Genomic DNA, 23,911 nt, shown 5'->3' on the forward strand with positions numbered 1-23,911 from the left:
TAGGATGTGGGCAAGACATTAAGAAATTTGTCAAGTCTTGTCCAACTTGTCTTAAATTTCAGGATAACAAATCAAAAAATGTTTTGAAGTACAAAAAACTACCCCAATTGCCTTGGTCAGAAGTAGGATGTGATATATTTGAACTCTATCAAAAATATTATTTGGTAGTGGTTGATGCTCTGTCTAACTTTGTTGAAGTAACTACCTTGGACAATTTAAGGACTATTACGGTGGTGGAGAAAATGAAATCGATCTTTGCTAGGCATGGTATTCCCATGGTTGTGTATACAGATGGGGCATTATGTTTTGACTCTGAAATGTTTAAGAAATTTGCTAAAGAGTGGGAATTTCTTCATGTTCTCTCCAGCCCCCACTATCCAAAGTCAAACGGTTTAGCTGAGAGCGGAGTGAAGTCTATTAAAAAGATTTTTAAGAAGGCATTGGATTCAAATGAAGACCCCTACTTAGCACTTTTAAATTTCAGAAACACTCCTAGAGGCAAAGTTCACTCCCCTGCATCAAATCTAATGAGCAGAAATTTGCACACGAATATACCGTGTAGTTTTCAAGCTTTGATTCCAAAGATTACATATGATAAAGATCGTCCCATTCTCCAGGAGAATAAATATAAATCAAAGGAGTATTATGACCGGTCTGCAAAATCCCATCCCCAGTACCGGGTGGGTCAAAAGGTCATGTTTCAAAAGAAACCAAACTCCATTTGGGTACCGGGAACTATTTTGGAAAAGGGTCAAACTCCCAGATCGTATGTGGTTGAGGGTGAGGAAGGAAGGGGAGTGTACAAAAGAAATGAAGTGAATGTGTCAGCAAGGGGAGAGCCAGTCTCCCTTCAGAAGAGTAATCTGAATGTGTCAGCAAGGGGAGAGCCATTCTCTCTTCAGAAGAGTAATCCTGTAGTTAATACGAGGTCTGGCAGACAAGTCAAATGGCCAAGTAAGTTTAAAGACTTTGTCTGCTGATTGTTGTGTGTAGTAATATAATAGTTTCTTTTTTAAAGGGGAAGATGTTGTATAGTGTGTTATCTTGTTTTGTATTATTGTTCTTTTGTTTGGTTGATGTATGAACCTCCCAAGAGAGGGAGTTTTAGTTGTTGTTCATGTGATCATGAACATATGTATGTTCATGCATGTGATCTAAAGAAGAGATCTGTATCACAAAGTATGTGATGTTTTTTTGTGAAAGATTCAGTAATAAAACTTCTATAAAAGGTTCACGGTTGGTTAAAAATTTAAAACAGGTTTACCTTCTAATTCACAGTTCTTACTAATCAGGTAACACACTCTAAAATACATAGAATCCATATAATGTTGAAGATAACAATCATCTGAAGATCTGAATACAAATTCCATGTAATGATCACTTATTGCACAAATCAGATTTGGATATACACACCCTGACATTGTTAGCTTACACAATTGATGTAAAATCTGGGGAAATAGTCAACTTACTGTTTAAATTGGCTATGTCAATTGGTGTAGGAAAGAAGGAGCTGATAAGGAGCAATAAGCAATTGCACTTCACCTTACACTTACAATGCCATGACCAATGTTTTGTAACAGAGGGTAGGTCACAGAAGTCTCCTCTCTTTAAAGTATGCAATAGTAATGCTAAAGAAAAAAATTATGACATAGTCAGAAAAAAAGTTCCTCACCCTTTTACTGAAGAGATTTCTGCTGACTAAGTGGTAATCCCATGCTGTCATGTTGGTGGTGGTGGCTGTAGTGGAAGGAGGAGAAGTCCGTGACGATGGGGAAGGGACCCTGGCAATAGTGGGTGGGATGATAATAGGGGGAGTTGGATGTCTCTGCTGCTGGCTGATGGGATGACTGCCAACGGCAGGGTGAGTGGGAGGAAGAGGTTGTTGTTGCTGAGGAAGTCTTTGCTGTTGCGGCTGATCACCCAGGGCCAACAATGCAGATGAAGTTGATGGAGGAGTAGGGATTCCAATGGGTAGGGAAGGAGGAGAAGTGGATGAAGGGGCTCCAGGAATTGGACCCCCCTGCACGTTGGTTGGCAGCTGAGCATTGGAAACAGCTGCTGCGGCTGCCGCAGCGTTAGCAGCCAATGACTTTGCTTCCTTTGAGGCCACTGAGACAGCCATCACCTTTGAGGCATCGGGCACATTCAGGACGGGCTCCCCATGGTTGAACCGCATTACATGCGGAACCGGAGGAGGTGGCACAGGAGGAAGGTGATTCTGCTGCTGGATTTGGTGCTGGGGTGGGTAGAAGTGGTGGGAGTAAGGAGGCTGCTGGTGAGGCGGGGGCAAGAGCTGATGATTGCGCTTGGCCAAAGAATCCACCACTGAAGTCGTTATTGGCGTGGACACGGTGGACAAAGAAGACACAGTTGTGGTTGCTGTGGAAGTGGTGGTAGTGGTGGTAACCGTGGTTGTGGGCAACACAAGGTGCGATGTGTAGTGGTGGTTGGGCATCACTGAGTGAGAACCATTGTTGCCCTGCACACCTGGTATTGGATATGGTCCCGGCTTCACTTCACCCTTATTGTTATTGCTTGAGGAATCCAAACCATCAACTACTGTCCGGTGAGGAACACTTCCATTCCACTCCTTGGGGGTAGCACAGTTGCCACCCACACTCCCATTTATTCCATACTTCCCATGATGTGAGGAGGACATGAGGGAGGGGGAAGATGATTGTGGTCCAAGGGCAGATGTAGTGGTAGTTGGCACTGCTCCTTTGGGAGGCTCAACAGCAGTGCTAGACGAGTGCTGTGGCTGAGGAGGCTGAATGTGGGGATGCATCATTGGGACTTCTGGGATTCGCATGTGATCATGGGCTGGGCCGTAAGTGGGGCAAGCGGCATTCGTCACCACCGCATTTTGAGTTGGGAGATGGGCAGTGGGGGAAGTCCGCATGTGTTGCTGGAGGGGCACTTGCGCGGGTTGAGGGGCTGAACAAGGAGGAGACGACTTGCTGGATTGGAAATTGTCCTCAAAGGGTCGCACGAAAACAGGTGGATCCTTCCTTGGTGCCGATTGCTGGCTGGTGATCACTCCACCCGAGACACCTCTTCCCTGTTGCTGTTTTGCAGAAGGGGAAGCAGCGTTTGAGTGCTGCTGATGTTGCGTTTGCTGCTGTGGCTGACCCCTGCTGGGAGATGAAGGGCAAGTGGGTCTCACTGCGACACCACCCCCCATGCACGGCTGTCTCGAAGCTGTCGAACTGGGTGGTAGGGAGGAGGGACTACCCGATGGCACCATCGGTGGATATGGGGGCTGGGATGGAGGCATGGGGTGATGGGAGGGTGGGAGGCCCTGGTGAGGGGGGAGGGATGGGTGCTGGGGGGGGAGGTGGTGGGGAGGCAGTGAGGACATGTGGTGTGGGGAGGAGTTTTGAACTTGGTGAGGCACCATGGAGGGAGGCGTGCAGATGGAGGTCGTCGTGGTGATGGCATTTGAGATGCTGTGGTGCAGTGGAGAGGCAGAGGACATGGGGTGAGGGGGGTAGGTTGGGGCCTGAGGGGTGGGGTGGCTGACCGTGGGGGGAGACATCTCCTTCTTGCTAGAACTCTCCCTTCCGGCACCAGATGTCTTTCTCACTGTGAGGGAAATCAGAAGAGAGGGATGGCTTCAATGACTGATAGTATAGGAACTTCCACTATGACCAATATCCCATCCACTCCATGACTTATTAAAAACTTCCATGCCAAAATATACTACACAATTGGATGTATAGCATCAAAATTACTACATGCACAATAAGGTCCAACAACTTACAAAAAAATTGAATTACCAAAAATGTCAATCAAAAGATAAGTAAGTTCTATGAACAGATTCAATAGAACAGCCAAGCTTTTCCTTAAAAACCGTGGTGCATAAAAATAAAAAAAACTTGAAAGAGTAAAATATGCATGGTTAACAGCTAGCAGAGAGGTGGATCTTTTTGGATACGAATCACAGCTGTCTTTTTGATGAAAAGTTTAGGTGTACCAGCACCAATTTTCATTAGCAACTCAAAGAAAATACTTCCACTGCTGGAACATATTATGTATCTCATTTAAAATGAGGGAAATAAATTACCATAAGATATATGTATTATTCAGTCAACAAGGACCTGAGTAGCATCAGACCACAAATTGTTATTACTATCAAGCCATAACCAATAAATATTACTCTATAACCTGAAAAGAGAATATTTAAAATAGTTTTTCTACACAGAAATAACAGAAGGCAAGCCATAGGCATACCTTTATGGAGTGATCCACACGTGGTGAGAAAATTCAACAGGGAAAATAATTTCCTTTACCTGAGATCTGGGATTGAATCCTGGGAGGAGCATGCTTAAAACACTCGAGATCAATTCTGATATGTAACCAAGAACAATTTGCAATTTAGATCACGTACAAGCCAGGAACATGGCCAGAATTTTATTTTGACAGGAGGGCTAATTCTAATTGAAGTCAAATATTCCCTGCTTAAAGTGAAGAATCTATTGGTGTATTGACTACCCTGTTAAGAGATTGACTCAAAATAACAGAAATATGGATTTATAAAATGAAATAAATCTATTTACAGATAAGCTAACTACCATTGTGTGTAGTTAAGTAGTACCCAATATAATTTTTATAAAATTAGGGGGTGCTAAAAGCCCCTGTGGCACTCTCCCTGGCTACGTGCCTGCTGCCAGTATGAGCTCTTGCTCACCTTTTTTGTCAGGGTACATGTTGTAGTTATCGGCTGGTGACTGCTGCCGCATCTGAGCAGCAGAAGCAGCCGATGGTGAGGTTGAGGGTGCTGCCATTGAAGAATGAGACGAGGCATTGTGGCCACTGGATGACGCTCTCCTCTCCTTCTCCTTGTCACGCTCCTTGTCCCTTTCTCGTTCTCTCTCCCTCTCATGCTCTCGCTCCTGCTCCATGGCACGATGCTGCTCCTCCTCCATTTTGTACCTGCCATCACATGGATTACAAATTAATCATGGATAGCCACAGAAATAAGGAGAGGCAAACAGAAGCTATTGTAATCAGGCTTGAAATGTTACACTAAAAATTTTGGCTGTCCAGCATACACAACATTACATAACATAAAAGTACCTTCAAGACATTTTAACTTCCATCCTCTCAGACTAGGACCATTGACCTACAGAAAACAAATATAATTTTTCTGGTAGGTATTTTAAAGTCACAGATCCACAATCATGAAATAATGGTAGAAAATAATAGTCAAGGGTCACGTTAATTCAGAATTGACATTGGTTGGATTCATAACTTCTCATTACAATGGCCAATTGATTGACAAATAGCAAACTCCAATAAATCATGGATCACTTTCATTTTCAAGAGATTGCCGACATTAACCATTATAAACTACAATGCAGGTTGTAGGAATTCCGGCTCATTGAATGATGGCCGGAGGGTGGACTAAAACATAATGCATTCACTGCAGCCATAAATGAGAAATAAATACTTTAAGGAGAAATAAAAGCTAATTGGTTGAGGATGGGTATCAGATATTTGAGAAGCATAGCGACATTAGAAAGGGGAAAGTTCACAAACTAATTAAGGATGGATTTGAAAGAAAATTACATTAAGGGTACAAGGGCTATTCAATAGTACAAGTGACTAACTGGAAAAGTGAATGGTAATACAATATTCAAGATTGAATTGCTTGAAAAACTTTTCAAGTACAGTAGCAAAGGCTTTTCAATCATTATTCATATTACAATTCACTAGAAGGAAGTGAAATCGAAATATAATCTACAATGGCTGTAACGTTAAGGCCAATGGAGACTACTTTTTGGTTTCACTATTGAGGTCATAGTGCTTACATTATCTGTTCTATTGAAGGATTTACCGGGTCAATTTAAATACCAATATAATCTCATTCTAATACAGTACACTCCCGATTATCCGGGCTAATGATGGGGATAGACGGCACGAATAATTGGAAAACACTGATAACCAAAACTTCCACTTAAATGTCTTGCAGTGTTCATAATTTACCAAAAACAAGCAATAAATTATTATTTATGCAGTGATTCTGTTATTTTAGAGTGCTTCCCAGACTCAATGAGAGCTTTCTTTGCCAGTTTGTGATCTTTTTAGTGCTGATAACATGGTTATATTCATAATATCAATGCTCCATGTAAGGCCTGGTTTCGAAAACCACACATACGTGGCTGTATGATCACCGATACAGGAAAGTGGTTAGCACGAATGCTTCAAAACCATTGTGCGACGACGGAAACTATACTGTCAGGCACCACGCCAAGTAGTCGCCTCTTGCACAAGTTGCCCAAATTGCAACTGCTGCGGGACATGTATCCATAATCACAGAGCGCGGTCATGCACTGCGAGGCTTGGAAAACAGGAACACGGTGATCCCGTGAATGCAGCTAGCACACGATTGTATCCGTTTTACAAAGGGGATTCTAACGGAAATAATAAGTCCAATGTATCCTAGAATTAAAATGGAGTAATTCTGGTGATTTTCTGTTCGGTTTTATTTCTTTATAAAGATCGCGGAAAAATTGAGCGAGAGTGAAAATCGTGCACGGATAATCCACAACCCGGATAACCCATAGCCTGATAATCACGAGTCAGCTATAGTTTGAAAAGAGATCATTATCAAGCAGGAAATATCTTGGTAATCTAACAAGAAAAACTAATTGAATTCATTCATGACAAGGTGATGAGGTGTTTATCATTCTTTTAGGTAACAGAAACTGAGAGAGTGAAGTTATCCTATCAGAATTCATTTAAGAAAAATCTAAGCATAAAAAATTATGAACAAATCATAACCCTAGTCTATACTAAGTATGAAAAATTTCTGGGGTGACTCAAAGGGATAGAAGGACCATATCTACGCATATCGATAGAATTCCATGATAGAACTCTTTCAAGAGAGATATATGGAAAGGAATACATGTAAACAAATTCGCACAGGAAAGATAAATAACCCAGTGCAGGAATGGAAATTTTCTCTGGCTGATTTAATACTGTATTCTTTGCAACGGAGGAAATAATTTGAGCTACAGCTAAAATTTTAAGATGAATTATATTCATAACAGAAAGCAAGACCTTCTTCCAACGATAGAAGCTAACAAAAGGATATTTTTTAAACATCATGCACACAAGTGGTTTTCAAGTGGCTGCTGTGGTGATTTACAAACCAAAAGAGAGAACTAAATTTTCTGTGTCGACTAAAAAAATCCCGCAGGTTGGATGCAGAGCATTGAGCATATTTCATATTGGATGGTAACGAAAATGGTAAAGAGGCCTTGAAAACACATAACTAACAAACCATGACATTCAGTGCTGTTGGCAAACCCATGTCCAGAGGGATATTCTTAAGAGCATTCCACATTCAGGGCCCTGTTCTACATGGGAGTCCACATGTAATTGTCAGGTCTAGAAATTATGTGTACCAGAAATGACCAGTGTTGTTGTCATCTAAATAGGCGCACCTCTCATGCATGACAGCAGCTGCAGACGCCGCTGGAGACAGGAGAGAAGCGAGGGGGGCAGGAGGCGGGGGCGGGAGGATGTCCGTGGGAGAGTAACGGAGGCCATACAAAGGGTGGTACGGGGGTGCGAGTGGGAATATTGGGGGTGGGGGAGGGCCACGAAGCAGAGAGTTGCACCTCTCCAGATACAGCTGCTCCTCCAATCTGAAAGATAAGAAAAAAATCATGAGTGAGACACATATCTGAGTTAGCTACAATAGTTTTTAACCTTCACTTCCACAAAAATATTTTTCCTTCTCAATAATGAATTAACACCACAGAATAATAAAGTATATTTTTTCATGTTAATTGAAGGATGAGAAAACCAAAATACCAGTCAAAGCTTAAGAAAAAAATATGCTAACTCACTCCTTTCCTCACAACTAAATACATAATTCAAAATAAATAAAAATCCAAATAACATTGCCAAAGACATATTATAGAAATTTGGAATTGACTCACAACTAATATCGTGCATTGTACTAAAATCATACAATTTATGCATTTTATTTGATCCAATTAACTGAATCTTTGAAAGAAAATACCTCATTTTTTTCAGAAATATGACAATGTCCAAAAATTATGACTTCAATCAATATTCAACTCTTTCCAAAATAAAAAAATGTAGAATTGGGGCTCAAGATCATGAATTCTAATACAGGTCATTGCTTCATGCAAGGAACATGACTTTCATTTGAATTATACAAATAAATTATCAATAATTGGAAGAGTGGGAGAAACACAGACAAAATTTCATACAGTAAGGATAATAAAAACTACATCCATTTACATAACTATACTACACATACTGAACCCATAATTGTATTGTTTACTTGACTCAAAATTACAATTTATTAAAAGAATTTGGGGGATGAAAAGGATAGATAAGTTACAAGGAAAAAATCTTCATCTTTCAACCAGTCTCTCATAATTTAAAAAATAAAAAATATGTAAGTTGTCGCTCAGTTTTCATAATTTGGAGATTTCATTTGAGTTACAGCTCAGCTCCAGGGAGAACGGCAAAATTGAAGGAAGGAATAGTGAGTGTAAGCAACGATGATCCAAATGACACAGATGCATATGGCCAACCGGTAATGGAAATGCAACGACCTGCTTGACAGGAGTTTATGATGTCGACTTATTTGCGAAAGGTTTAAAGCCATCAATTTTTTTTCTGCAAAAAGCTTGAGAAGTATGTGATGGATTGAGAAAAGAAAAAAATAGTCCCTTTATTATTTTAAACTTAACAATAATTGACAATTTGAAAAAGTTGTCGAATGAGCCCAACCATTACACACCACAAAATGTACAACACGATACGTAAGGGAACAACATCATCTTACTCACCTGTAGGCATGGGGCAGGTGGGATGGAGGGGGCGGGTAGAGTCCGTGTGGGTGGGCGTGGGGATGGGCATGGTGGTGGTGGTACGATGCATAAGCCGCGGCAGCTGCAGCAGCTGCTGCCGCGGCCCCTGTTGGGTCCAACGAGCCAAAATGAGGGGGAAGACGGGGTGGCACGGCAGGAGGGGGAGGAGGTGGGGGCTGTTGGGGTGCTTGGGATGCTGGTGGTCCCGATGAGCCTCCGGATCCAGGCTGACCACCCCCAGGCTCCGCCTCTGGCCTGTAAGGCTGGAAACCACTGCTACGTGCAAGCAAGACTTCATCCGGTGTGGTCGAGGGCCTCGAAGAGGGGCCTCCTGAGGTGGGGACTGTGGCCCCAGCAGATGACACTTGAGGAGAGGACGTCGTGGCCTGAGGGGGCTGCAGCACAAAGAGACAGACACCAATATGTGAGAGGGAGACATTTCTGAAGTGAGAGGTAGTAGGCAGATTTGCAGAAACTTTCACCCATTAAAATAAATATATCAGGCTCAACTTTGTTATTCAGGACAAAATTAAACACCAAATTTGACTTTCCACACAAATATTGACCATGGTTTCATCACCAAGTGCCCATTACTAAGGCAACCAATTGAATCTCGAAACAAGTCTGAATCCAAAATAAAATATGGCAGAACCCTGTAAAAAAGAACCTGCATAAGAAGTTTCGCCATTTTATTACAATAATTTTGCCAAGTTCTGGCTTATATATTTGCTTTGCTTCTGTTTTCGAATTAACAACATTTCTCTCTTACAGGTCGGTCATTCAAGCATTGCAAGCGACTGAATTTCTCCAACTTTTCCTACAATTTTTGTGACTCTCGAAACTGTGTGATAAGATATATTTTTAAAACTATTAAAATATAATGTAAATAAAGATGACCTAAAGAGAGTTTAAAAATTAACCTTGAAAAACCAACTGAAAGCAAGCTATAAAAATGAAATATACATAATTTTCATGGAGCACCAATTGATGGACATGTTGAGAATGGGATACTAAAATATCAAGAAGTTATACCCATGCACTTGGATGAAGATAATTTTGCAAGAATCTATTATGACTTATTTTTAATTTTCCCCAACATTCCATGATTTTACACATGCATTGAAACTCCTCACTTCCAAGGTTTTCCATAAGAGCACACATCCAGACCTGAGAAGTCTCTGAACATAACTAAATGAATCTCAATATCTGATAGACATTAATGAATAAACTAGGCAAGCTAATCACTTGAAAAACAAGGCAAACATAGGTTTGACAAATAAACGGCTAAATAAATCATAACATTCTTTCCCCTGTATTTTCAAGACGAAGTGTACTTGTGGCACTTGCTAGGTTCACCAACATTAAATACAATTTCTTCAGGTATAGTTAGTAGTTAATTAAAACCAATAATGGAGATACAAAATAGATGTCTAACCTTTCGAGATGGATCCATAATGGAAGCGGAGATGTGGGGGGGTGGGGAGGGGTCATTGGGTCCCCCTCGGAGCAGGGGAGGGGGGGGACAGGATGGGGAAGCAGTTGAGCCACCACCTCCAGGAGGTCGTTTTGAGGACATCTCATCACTTCCATCTCGTTCTGTAAAATTGACAAGAAGGACAAAGGCAAATAAACATGTGCACAAAGCCAACAAGAGGTCAAAAAAGATAAGGTAATATATATAATGAGGGTTAAAATAGCCTATACACCATAACAGACCCAAATTCTCCATACATTGGGATAAAAGGGAACATTGACACAAGGGAAAAAACGCTGAACAGCAAGCACTATTCGAGTTTAACTTCATATCCATTACATAAAGTTGCAAGCTTTTTCCCAACTGAAGATAAAGAAGGTAAAGGAAAGGAGAATTACAACACTTCAACACCTCAGGAAAGAACTGTTTCAAAAATTCTCCCAAAATGCCTCACTTCTGAGTGACTCTCTTGTTCTGTTACATTCATGAATTAGTAGACCCATTCTCTTCTTAACACACAAAATAGATATCCCCTGACTTGGTAATTTTCCACTACACCCCTCCTTCAGAGCCCTCTCCTCCAATAGTAATTGTTCCTAGAAGAAGTATAGTATGTATTGTTTCTGCCGCTGGTATTGGACCACTTATCTAGACAGCTGATGACAATGCATGCTTATACCCCGCTGCTCACAGAAAAGGGTGTCATTGCTCGGGTAAACAGACCGATCACACCTTGCATTAGAAGGACAAGTAGGAGGTAGTTGACGATGTCAAGGAGGGACGCAGATTGGACAATTCAATTGCGGTAAGTAAAGAAGATATAACAAAATTCTGAATTCTAATTCCCTTATTTTCCCCAGACAAAAATCTACTTGGCCTCCTCCTGAATTCCTTTCCCCATTGCAGTGGTTCTCCTCTACAAAACTCTAACAACTAGCAACAGGTGCAAAATTATGATAGGCAAGAGTGCCATAAAAATAGGCAATGATCGGTAGCTCAGCAGAGTCAACCTGCATGTGGAACAGGCAGGTTGACAATGCTATCAGAACCTTAATTTTCCTAAAAAAAGTTAATTGGTTTAACATGAAATGTCTCTCCAAAGGCAAATTTACAGCAACTTTCTATAGCAAAGACAAAGGCACTCAGCCAGCCATCCGCTAAGCAATTCTTCTGATTTGTGTGTCATGACATAAATATTCCCTGACATCATAGACGAGATTCCTTACCATATCACTGATTCCCCAAACCAATCTCTAAGTTCCCAGACCCATAACAACCATGACTAGAATGACATAAAATACAAAGACTGGATAGCTTCTTGAGGGAAAAGAATATAGTTGCAGAAAACCCATTAATTGAGTAAAATCTATTCAGATTATACACTTGGAGGATGCTTTGAGAGACACTGAGTTCCCACATAGACCTTAGCTATGGGTGTACCCAGTGGGGGGAAGGAGGGGCAGCTGCCCTCCTCCCAGAAGCAAAAGTCAATTTAGTTCAAAAGGAAATTTTTGAGCAAATTTTCTTGAAATCAAAGAAAAGTGATAATAGTATAAAACATGTAATTAAAATAAAAATATTCTCAGAGCAAATAATTTAAAAAACTAATAATACGCCTTTATAATTTTCTTGAAATTTTGGTTTCATAACCTTTTCTGTTGAACGACCTGAACGACCAGGGCTTTCCCCCCATTAGTTTTGGTCCCGGGTATGCCCTTCTTTGTAGCTATAAGAAAGGAGTCTTAAATGAAGCATGGCAATAGGAATGTAACACAGGAAGAGCCATTAATGAGCTGCACAATCAGGTAATAATTACATAGTAGAAAACTGTGAACTGTAACTGATACGACCTATATGACGCACTGAATGGAAAACAGACTAGCAAGATGCTGTAATAGTTGAAGTACGAGAAGTCATTAAATTAACATAATAAAGGACCCGATGTGCTCAGGAATAGTGTCCAGAAGTCAACCACACCATTAACACATGGAATACAAAGATATCACACAACTTTCAGAAGGGATGATTCATAGGAAGGAAGGAAAACTGGTAACTTCATCAGAGCAATATTCTGCTTCCTAATCCCTGATTAAAACACACACGACTCAACTTTTTTCCAAGTGAATTGGGTATAGAGTTTCCATTAGGAGGGAGATCATGCGACCATCCCTTTGCATCTTCAAACATACACAACTGTCGTAAGGGTTGACTATAGGCACTCCCCTTGAGAGTACCATTGCCAACAGAGTACCACCTCTCCTTATAGTAATTATAAAAATGCCTGTAGAAAGATTTGTTTCCCAGCGAATAAAATTAATAAAGTTCCCTCTGGTTTTCAGCCAGGGAGATTATTCAACCTTGGTCAATCCTACCTATCCAACCTAACCTGGCCAATCCAATAGGTCAATCACATTCCCTATATCAAAGGAACGATGACAAGCAAACTGAGAGCAGGACACAGCCTTTACATGAATTAGGCTGGAAACCACAACAAACTAGTGAGGCTATGTCATTATTCACAGCTAAACTGAGATCATCAACTTAGAACCTAAATATATTTTTCCAGGTCCAACAGGGATGATAAAATAAGAGAGATATTTTGCTAAGTGGATAGGTGCAGGCACTCCTTGCTCCCCCGAAAAATTAAGCACTTAAATAAATAATGGGTGGAACATAGTGGTCCAATAACTTTAAAGCATATTTTTTTGTAAATGGCTGGTGTCCTAACACCACAGGTTTAGTACATGTCTAGATTTAGATGGATAAAGATTCCCTGAGGATGAGGAATGTGATGGACCCATAAACCTCTGACAAGATGGATTCTCTGGCCCAGCTAGAAACCTGAAAGAACTTTATTCACGTGGAAGCATCTATTGACAAGGATTCACGCCCACTTGAACAGTAAACCTACGAAAAAGGAGCGATTACTCACCCGATGGTGGTACGGCCTGCTTGGCTAGATTACGCAAGGCGGCGGCGAAGGACCGGCCCCCACCGCCACTGCCCCCAGCCCCACTGCCCGCGGGGGCCGCAGGGCCCGTCGACCCTGGGCCGGGTCCGGGGATTGTGTGTCCACCTCCGCCGTTGCCCCGATGGTGCTGTGGCTGGGGTGCTGGGTGCGGCGGTGGGTGCTGGGAGTGGTGTGGGGGGGGAGCCTGGGGGTGGTGGTGATGGTGTTGGTGCAGATGGGAGAGGTGGGGGTGGGGAAGGTGCGGGGGTGTGTGGTGTCCGTGAGGAGTTGTCTTGGAGCCAGGGGGCGGTGGGGGTAGGATCTGCTGTTGCCCCACACTGCTTGGTGGTGGCGGCAGCGGGGATGTGGCCGAGGCAGCAGCGGCGGAGGACGCCGGGTGGGGAGGCTGCGATGATTGTGGCGGCTGCGGGGAGAGCGAAGACGCTGGCTTCGAGGAACCGGGCACACCTGCGAGGCAAGTAAGAGGTGAAAAATAAAATCACTCGTCTGTGGAAACGTTTGATATCTTAAATATGTGGTGCAGGAGAGAACCATACAATGGCGAGTTGTTAACGCTCAAGTTGTAACATTTTAGCACAGAAAAGGTTAATGAAACCAAAAGTTAAAAAAATAATGACAGCGCTTTATTACTTTAAAAAATAATTTTCTTGAAAAAGATAATGATATTAATTTTCCATGTCTTTAATTAATATCATTTATTTATTCTAACATCATTTGTAAAATTTATCATTTTATATAGCTCCAATATCATAATTATATATTTTATTTTGTTTTGAACTAACTTAATTTCGCTTCTAGGGGGTGGGAGGGTGCCCCCTCTTGTCCCCCGCTGGATACGCCCATGGAACCATATAAATTTGGTTCACTTTGAATGATCGTGGCGCTTGATTCAAAATACAAAAAATGACCACCATTCACAAAGTAACCTAGCTCGGAAACTCGCTAGTCACAATGCCCCCCCCACCCTCGTAAGGTAAGAAAAAAATAAGGAGAGTAAATGTTTATAGGTATGCATGGGCAAGGGCCTAGCCGCATTGACCGACCGACTCCGGCTAGATCACTAAAGTTAAGCACCGCTGGGCACGGTCAGTCTGGAATGGTGACCATTGATACATTAGCCGTGGTGCTTTCATCTGCGGTCGGCAAGCAAACATGTTTACCAAGTTAGGTCTGACTTTAAGGGCACCTGTTGAAGCCTTCCCCACTCATACAATCTATCTACGTATACCATGAGGACCATGAGTATGCGTGAAAAGCAAAGAATGACACAAAGGCAATGCCATTGCGAGTGGGGGAGGGGGAGAGTCAAGTCGTTCACATCCCCTCACATTCAAATTGGGAAATACAGTCTCATAGTAAATGTGCCCCCTTCAAATTAACCCCACCAAAATCCATTCCCCGTCCAAGTTAACTCCCCAAAAAACATTTTCGGGATAAGAGTCATCAGTGACTACGTAGGATTCCGCGGTGTCGACCAATGTCTCCATTCGGTATGTCCTTATGTCTCCATTCTTCTGGTGCTACCGCGTCGGTTATTGGTTTAAGACAACAGTATCGCTGGCACTGTTGCCAGCATCTTCAGATCGAAGAATCTATCAAAAATCAAGAATCAGGTCTTCGACATGAAGACGCTGGCAGCAGTGCCAGCGAAACTGTTGTCTTAAACCAACAACCGACGCGGTAGCACCGGAAGGATGGGGACATAGGATTCATCAGTTTTCATCCCCGATATCATATCCGACAGAAACGATTAAATACGAGATACCATTAATGGGTATTGAAATTCATTTTTATTTTCTACATAAAAATTTGGATACAATTGAAATTTTCATGCAATTATCAAGCGTTTAAATTCACCTCCCTACATCAGATTTATTTAATGACACTTTTTTTTAGATTACATGGTAAACCTTTCTTCGTTGATTGCAACGCTTGATATCGTGGATTCCTGCAAGGGTTAAATAAATTTTAACTACAATTGTGCTGTTCATTGAGTGTGAGCTCGTTATATTAACTGCAGTCAATTTTTAGTGTATTTTTGACAGTTCTCACGAAAATAAATGCTTTTACTACCCACTGCCAATTCTATGTCCTCTTTTTTTCCAATGATCAACACGTGAAGACAAATATAACCACTTATTGTCAGTTATATAAAACCTTCAGTTAGCCTCCGAGTAATCCAATATTCTTATTAAATTCAAACTAAGACGGCCAATATGTTTGCGTACCTTAACACACATATTCACACTGAAATCAAAGGAAAAGAAACTAATTCTCACTAATCCATGAAAAGAATGATACAAGAGATTACAGCCAGCGCAGCTTTATTATTCCAAATATGTGACAGACAAAGTTCACGTGGGCGTACTATACCCTAAGGAAAAGCGCTAACCGAAAGAGACTAGACGCAGGACCTTGCTCTGCAGTAGAGGCAGCGACTGACTGACTGAAGCCATTCTTTCGGGGTGACAGTTCATTACTTTTCTAAACGCTTAGAACGCATATTAATTGTGCACTGAACTGTTTACGCAACCAACTGCCAAATCTCACATACGATTACAGTAATTCCAATTTCTTAGGAATATCAAGGGGAGGTATGCAGTCACCTCCTCTTCAATACGCCACTACATTAAGCATTTCGAAAACCTAAATATTAACAAACTTCCAATAAGCCATGTAGACACAAAGCAAAAGAATACAAATAAAAACCATTGGAAGCAGTTATACCTTCTTGACGAATAGTCATCATGCACTTCTCCATTCACCTCTGGAACTGTCTTTCTTCGCTGACATTACAGAGGGAGTGAGGACTTTTTTTTAAACCGTCAACATTTGGAGGATACACATAAGCCATGGATGAATCGCAGCTTTCAGGGTCAGGTTGGGATCGAACTGGAATCCTTAGGTTAGGCGCATGAGCGCGCAGTGCCGCAGCAGATGTCGGCCTGGAGAAGGGTCTCGCCAGACTTGGGGTAGGTCGGCGTCGGAGGAGAAGGGGGGAGGGGGCCCAGGAAAGAATAAAATTAGGCCACCAAGGTTATCGAGATAATTTCCACCACATCCGAGAACACGGGAATCCAAAACCTCCTCTCCTTTGAATAACAATCGTGACGTTGCGAACGAAACAGTATTTACATTGAGCTTCATTATTCATGGAATAAAAAATTATATATTTATATGGCAGATCTCGAAATAAAAAAGAGTAATTTGAATAGAGTTTATTTTCTATTTGACTTTTTCACTACTGATAGTAAGGGAAGAGGAATGGACAATTATACAAGGACATGAAATGAAGAAAATTATATCATGTTGTAGCTAAATGAAGCAATTTTAACCATAAGAGAAGTTTATGCTTTTACAGGGATGAAAGGAAGGAGGGAATGGTAGGAATGTAAGGGTAGGAATGTAAGGGCCATTACGAAAAGCATAGAAGAAGATGAGATTCCGATCAGATTCATGGAATATGTCGAGGATATTTCTGAAATTGGGAGTAGGCCAGAAAGTCTGAACTAAGTCTGAGGAGGAAAGTGCAGTGGAGAAGAATAATCTCGGACTGGGGATCTAAGACTGGGAACCAGTAGTGACATAGAGAAGATGAAAGCGGTCATTTCGCTCGGTCCGTGAGGGTAACTGAAAAAATTGAGGACCAGACACATAATTATTCGCAAAAACACACTGAATTACATGACAATATAAATTCTGAATGAAATAGAATTTGTAAAAACAATAATCAGTTTTTCACATAACCTGCCAAGTTACCACACAATGCCTCGCAACCACATCAATAAATAGGATGCAAAATGGTCAGAAGTTTCTAAGTTTACCTAAGATAGTAAATTTTGATTGAGAGAATACACAGAAGGTGTGCATACTTGGTAAGTCTGATTACTTGTTTCTGCTGTGACCGTGTTTTTCGAGGACCATCGCAGGGAACACAGAAGCAAATCACAACAGTGCTGTTCCGCCCTCAGCGGAAATACAAGAGCGCGCATACTGGCTGCGTAGTAGCAGGTGGTTGAGACCAACATGTACAAGGCGATGTGGTTAATTTTCGAGAGATTTGGATTTCGGTTTCAGTGGCTACGAGTGATTCCACTTGTGCATAGCTGGGGTGATCGGCGAAATTCGAGCATCTGCATTGATTTCAATTTCCAAAGCTAATTTATAAAAACCAAAATTGAAGAAAGCAAAGATGCAATTGCTTCTAAATCTCAAAATAATGTAAATTACAAAACAGACAATCAAAAAACCAAGTCGTAAACATCGTCATCAATCATCCAACGATCTTCACCAGTACGAGGGGGGAGGTGGATGAGATATCACGTGACGTGGGACATCTTGGTCTCATGTGCAGAATCCGATACGCGCCTTAGTATAATTCCTCTGACAATGAGCTTCGGATCGCACCCACAAAAAAAACGTAACCCGATAGAGAATAGATGCCAAACCGCGACTCGCTTTGGTCATTTCGAGGCCTTAACGGAAGGATAATAAGATTATCACAGTAGAAATAAGGCATGGGAATCTGCAAGTACTGTTAAGGGCCTAGCATAACGTCCCTTCACATGCATTATTAAGATGGTTTCATGAGCATGTTTTCAAATATCAGGTCTGCCGGAGGGTTATCATACGAAATCCGATCCTTTACAGGGTTTTGTATTGACAGCGTTCAGCACTCTGACCGTTTGATAGCTGGGACATACGTTTAACCGGGGTCTCATTCGCATATTTCCTTCATTGTTCGTACACATTACGCCTGGTTTCCGCCCATAAATCGTTCCCTAATCTCAACGGCACAAATGACACCTGCTGCCAGTCGCCACCTCTAAATGCCAATACCAAGCCTTTGTTTATTTTCTTCAAGTTATGCCCCGGTGGCTACCTCTTTCATTTATCCTCTGTCGTGCCCAAGGAGAGGTGGGTGGTACGCAGAACGCGCAGATAATGTGGCGGTCCTCGAGGGAAAGATCGGCCGCGAAAAATAAACAACGCGAGGATGGCGTTCGCAGGTTGTGATTCACCGGAGCCTCAAGAGCAGCGCCGCGGCGTCGGGACGGGTCTCGAAATAGGGGCGTCAGATCGCGGAGGCGAGGAGTCTATTTTGGAGCGAAGGCAGTGGAGCAATGGCATTCCAGTGCAGCTGGCAGACAGGGCACGTTTAATTATCCGCCCCTGAGGTCGGCAGCGTGCTAACGGCGAGTACATTGAACTTTGTCAGGAAATTCTGGAAAAGAAATTTCTTGACGATTTCCACGCTAAATGCCCGCCTTGGTGGCGGCAGGATAGGGTACTCAGCTGCTAACCTTGAGGTTCGACCTGTTTATTTCATGTTGATATTCATGTTTGGTCTTTGAAAGTTGAAATCAACCTAACAGCTCGACAATCTTCCCAGGCGGGTTTCACATAACCTGACAGATTTCTAATTTCCTGACAGTTTTCATATTCCCTGACTTGTAGCACCCTCACTTACAGCAACTGAAGAAGCCTCTCTCGCCGCCGTCCGAATCCAGCTTGGTTGAGTTTTTCACCATCTAGGGTTTGGTATTATTTGAATTTACACCAGCAAAATGAAATTTACAACCCTGATTTCGTTTGAAAACGAAATTACGATAAAATAAAGAAAGCACAGACACATCCCCCGACCTTTTACATGAGCAAAATTACTTTCAAAGAACAATGCAAAATTTCAAGTGAAAAAGTTGTCAAAATAAACCACCAATGATATTTCCACTCATCAAATTTTTCGACAAATTTATGAAACGATCACATAATATACACAAGCAGGTACGATACGTACTTTTTCAGCAAATAAACACAGAAAACATGGTACAAAAGCAAACTTATACTTAGGATGGATCCACCAATGACCACTTTATCGCCCAACGCCCAAATCAAAAAGTCCCTGATAGCCACACGACATTTAAAAGCGGGTTTCACAGTCCCTGAAGGTTTTCATTTTCCTGACTCGCAGCATCCCTGGAGAAGCCCCCCTCGCCGTCCGTGAGACGAAGAAAGGATGCAACTCAGACCCCTTCCCATCCCTTCTCGTCCCCTCTGGATCATCTGCATGGACGAGGGCCATTTGCCAACCAAGGAGGATGGAAGGAAGGGGTTTCCCGAGGAAGATTCTCGAAGAAAGCCAGTAGTCCTAGCGGATACGCAGCGACAAAACACGACACGCCGTCGAGACCACGGGTTCAACGTCTCAAGCACAAGCAAGCAAGGAAAGTGAGAAGAGACAACAGACGCTTAAATGTCAGTTCTAAGGAGAACGAAAAAGATGTAATGTACGGAAAATAATTGTCGGAAACGCGAAGTGTATACTAACCGAATGCACACATAAATAACTCGTCAAGGAAGAAATGTCTGACACCGCGAGTTCGATCTCTAATAAGTATAACTCTGATGGGGTTCAAAGGTATTTAACATCTAGACAGAAAATTCGCTGGTATTTGCAAGTGGAATTACCATTGAAAATCAATCTGTCCGAAAGCCATTGGGAATCAATGTTAGGAAAAATATATTGAGTTTAAACGATGAAGTTTCATTAATGCTGTAAGACACGAAAATAGGATGAGTCATGTGAAAGTACAAGCTGTGTGAACAGAAAATTTCTCAATTATGGGCATACATGTTTCATTACTGCAGCATGAATCCAAAAAAGAAATTCCAAGACATTCCCCGAAAATTTTTTATTTTCTCATAGCATATTACGTTCAAAAGTACGGAAAACTGAAAAGAAAGTAAAAAAACAATTGTAATTGTTGGCCTGACAGTTCGACGATTATCCCTGACATGCCCGAGGCGGGTATGTAAGTCCCCCACTTGCAATCAACCAGTTTTAATTTACGAGAAGCATTTCAGAAACAACACTATAACAGTGGCAAATATGTTGACTGCACACCCTGAACAAACCCCGGCGGCGGTGGCGGCGGAGAATTTTCAGGGACTGCTAGAGTGCTTTGTGATTGGAAGTTCAAGTACTCCCGTCTGTCGGATGGGATTTAAAGCAATGATTACCAAGATGCCTTCCATTAAGAGTGGGCTAATTCCGACACCGGCGGGTTTCTTTCCACCCTTCCTTAGCTACCTTTCCCAACAGTGCGCATGACCAAAGTGACCTCCTCTAAATACCTATCTAATAAAAACATAAAATTAAGAACATCAATTGTTGGATGTTTGGAACCGGCGACCATAGGCGCGTTTAGGATTTGCTTGCATAGGTTCTTAGAGGGCTTATGAGCCGCTAGTCCCCATGCATTCAGTCAATTATATGAATGATTATGAAGAAAATTTCCTAATGCATATGAATAAAAAATAACTTTCAATACATTTTCTCATATTATTTCGTCATGTAAACTTCCCGTTAGAAGAAAAGAAAATTTCTTGGCCTTTTTTGATTATAGAACCTTCTATGCCAGATTTTTTGGGATTTCAAGACTACTTTCGCGCCCGTTGCGCGCCTGGGTGCCATAGAACCCACTGCAGACAGTGAGGATATAAGAGGGGGACGGCCTCCACGCCCGTATTTCAAGAAAAGTTGAAAAGATGATACATTTTTAGTTGTCCCATTAATTTAAGGTTTTAAGTCACCAAATTACCAAATGATGTTTTGAAATAGACGACGAATATCTAAAAGCCACTTGCCTGCTTTTATCAGACCTCTGACGCATTGTCATACAGCAAGGTACTGCATACTCCCACCAAGGCGCCGCGGAAAGTAATGTAAACCCCCGAAACATCCACCCCCCAAAACAACGACCTTAATCCGACCCTGACACGCATATTCTGGCGACCGCGAACGACGCACAGTGGTTCAAAATCGAAAAAAGGTGGTCGAAATTGTTACCGCTTTTATTCTTACTCGCTGTTGTATTATGAAGAAGTTTTTTAAAAGATTTTTGTCTGCTAAATCCGAATTTGAAGTTATTTTTGCTGTATCTTTGATATTGTTGTTTATATATGGCCAATTATTTAAACAATTAAATGTTAAAAATAGAAATTGTATTCAATTTTTCATTCAAGTTGTTGATTGATGCGCATCAAATAAATGGAGGTATTTTTTCAAATATGTGACTGTTATATGTTTAATTTAACATAATTGATAAATTATGAAAACAATTAAAGTTGACCGTTTTTAAAACAACGGTAATTCGTGTTCGGATATACTTTTTATCTGTTGAGCCTAAAGTTAAAGTTTTAATGCATAATTTATGATGCTTTCATTTTTTAATTAATTTGCTTAACAATTCAAAATTATAATACAATATGGTCAATGCCCTCAAGGCGTGGATGAAATTCGCATCTGTGACCTTCAAGTTATTTCGTGAGGTGACTACAAGGATTGGAAGCATCATTTAGGCAAGCTAACATTTTCTCTAAATATTTTTTTTTCAGTTGAATTAAATGACTGATTATTGTGATTGAGACTATGGGATATCAAATAAATAAGGATATTTATGGTTGTATGTTATATGTATTTTCTGGGTCGACCAATTTGAGCTAAATTTGCCGATCCTAGAAGTGAATATGATGATAATATGATTATTTTAAATATATATAAAATGATAAGTTGTACGTCAAGTATACACAGTCAACTACTTACCAGATAAGCTTGGTAGGTGTTTGTTCACAGCCGGAGGAAATTTAACACTAAGTTGTAGCCAACTTTTGAACTTTTGCCGGAAAAAATCATCCCGTCGCCTACACTGTTCCCATTTTATCAAATATTTAGGGAAAAAGTATTTTCTCATGAAAATGGCCATAGTGTTTTTAGCCTTCACATCTCCACTCAAATTAAACATGTCGATTAAATAATCCGTGACATATTCCTTCTTGAACGATATGGAGTCTCCTTTACGCTCAATAAATTTTTCGTGTAGAGTAAGGTTCGTCACTTTTATCCCTTCCATCGATCACGTACTTCAAATAATATCCGACTGAACTGAATATCACTCGAAGTGAAAAATACACGAAGGATATCTCAAAATAAATCGTACACACGCAAACGTTATCCACACTCTTGAATCTGTGACTATAGCAAATGCAATAGTTAACCACACAAGCGAGACTTTAAATGCCCGTGGTCCTCCTCTCAGCGAGTGCGATGCACCGTCTGAGTCCTCTAAATGCCATGCCTCAAGGGTACGCGTGCGAGACATATCTGCCTGCTTTCTTTCTGTGCCTCTTAATTGCCTTTGTTTGTGTCCTCGTATTTTTCGAATATTTTTCCAGCTGATGTCAGGATGCTTGCTCTAAGAGCAGCGTCTGGTAAACGCTCATGGAAGATATTCTTCCACTCACGCTCCGATTTATGTACTTTCTTAGCGATTATGTGTTCTGTGTGGGGACGCTGAATGCTTTCCTCTGTGTATCATTATTATCTGCTTTTCTGGCTCATCGTTTCCTTTCTCTTTCATCGTGGCAATGGTAGTAAAGGCATGGACCGTCCAGGCATCGTCACTCATTGGTTCCTGGGACCTCGAAGACCTGCCAGGATCTGGTATCTTATTTACGACGTTTGACTCTTGGGGTTGGGGTTTTTTCACGTCTACGTCCCTTAGGTGGTTTTATTTTTTTCGGCCTTGGGTCCCTTCCGTATCTGAATTCCTCCTCGGTTGACCATGCCATATTTCTAGATGATATGCGGCGACATTGAGGGTAGTCAGAGAGCAATCAGCAATTCATTCCTAGCCTACTATAAACTTCAAGGACAATGATGAGATCGGGTAAACCTCGTTGAAGATCAATAACACTGCGGCCGGGCGCTACCTTTTTTGGCTGCAATAATCCTTTTCGACCGTGCGGCGGCTTCCAGTGAATTAGCGTGCCATGAAATACATTTGAAGAGTCCGCTTTCCCAATGGGTGACGACGAAAGGGTATTCTGGATATTGTGAAAGTTAAACATCCATAAATTCTTGAAACATATGTTGCACAGGCCATAAGTTCGATTATATTCGTCAGTATTGCTGTTCTAAAGATTATTTCTGATGAATGTCGAGTCTCACTAAATATCATACGCTGGGGCTACTGGAAAGCCCTAAACGCAGTAAAGGAATGAAAAATCTATTATAAATAGATCCCGTATTGAAAACCAAGTAGCACTATAACAAAGAAACCTGGCATTGAAAACTTTCCTCGGAAAACATCTCGCGCTACTAATATCGCCACCTGCGCCGCCCGGTCGGCCTGGCGGCTTCGCAGCAGCGCATTGCGCCGTTCAACATAAAACCATCTTGAGGACAAAGTCGCAATTAATAGCAAGATTTTTCTTTTGATATAGAATCTATAGACTATATGCTTTCAATTCGCGTCAAAATTTTCGGGGGGCTCGCAGGTGCCCAAAACGATTTTGCTATTTATTTTTAAAAAATTCAAGTAAAAAAAGCATAAAGTTTAAACATTTTTATTTCCAACTATAAAACCATGGAAATAAAAGAAATCACCAGAAGTTGTACGCGAAGGTACCAATTTATGCTCTGTATTTTTTTAAAGTTCATAAATTTTCTGAATCCTTATTTATATGAAGGTGAACTTCTCAAAAAATGAGTGATTTTACGCGTCAGGCGTTTTTATCCCGGAGGACTCATGTTTATCCAGTTCCACAAAC

General features: G+C 41.4%; 1 protein-coding gene across 1 annotated transcript in view; it reads right to left on the reverse strand.

Annotated features, from left to right (window-relative positions):
• The window catches only part of LOC124155155, a 342,994-nt gene that overhangs the window by 13,477 nt on the left and 305,606 nt on the right, over positions 1-23,911 (reverse strand). The window contains exons 9-14 of the mRNA XM_046528872.1: positions 13,262-13,747; positions 10,291-10,451; positions 8,835-9,250; positions 7,410-7,652; positions 4,688-4,932; positions 1,673-3,582 (exon numbers count right to left, since the gene is read on the reverse strand). Coding sequence (XP_046384828.1) covers positions 1,673-3,582; positions 4,688-4,932; positions 7,410-7,652; positions 8,835-9,250; positions 10,291-10,451; positions 13,262-13,747 — 3,461 coding nt within the window. The remainder of the gene's footprint in view (positions 1-1,672; positions 3,583-4,687; positions 4,933-7,409; positions 7,653-8,834; positions 9,251-10,290; positions 10,452-13,261; positions 13,748-23,911) is intronic.

This window comes from Ischnura elegans, chromosome 3 (assembly GCF_921293095.1).
Source record: "Ischnura elegans chromosome 3, ioIscEleg1.1, whole genome shotgun sequence".
Lineage (NCBI taxonomy): Eukaryota > Metazoa > Arthropoda > Insecta > Odonata > Coenagrionidae > Ischnura > Ischnura elegans.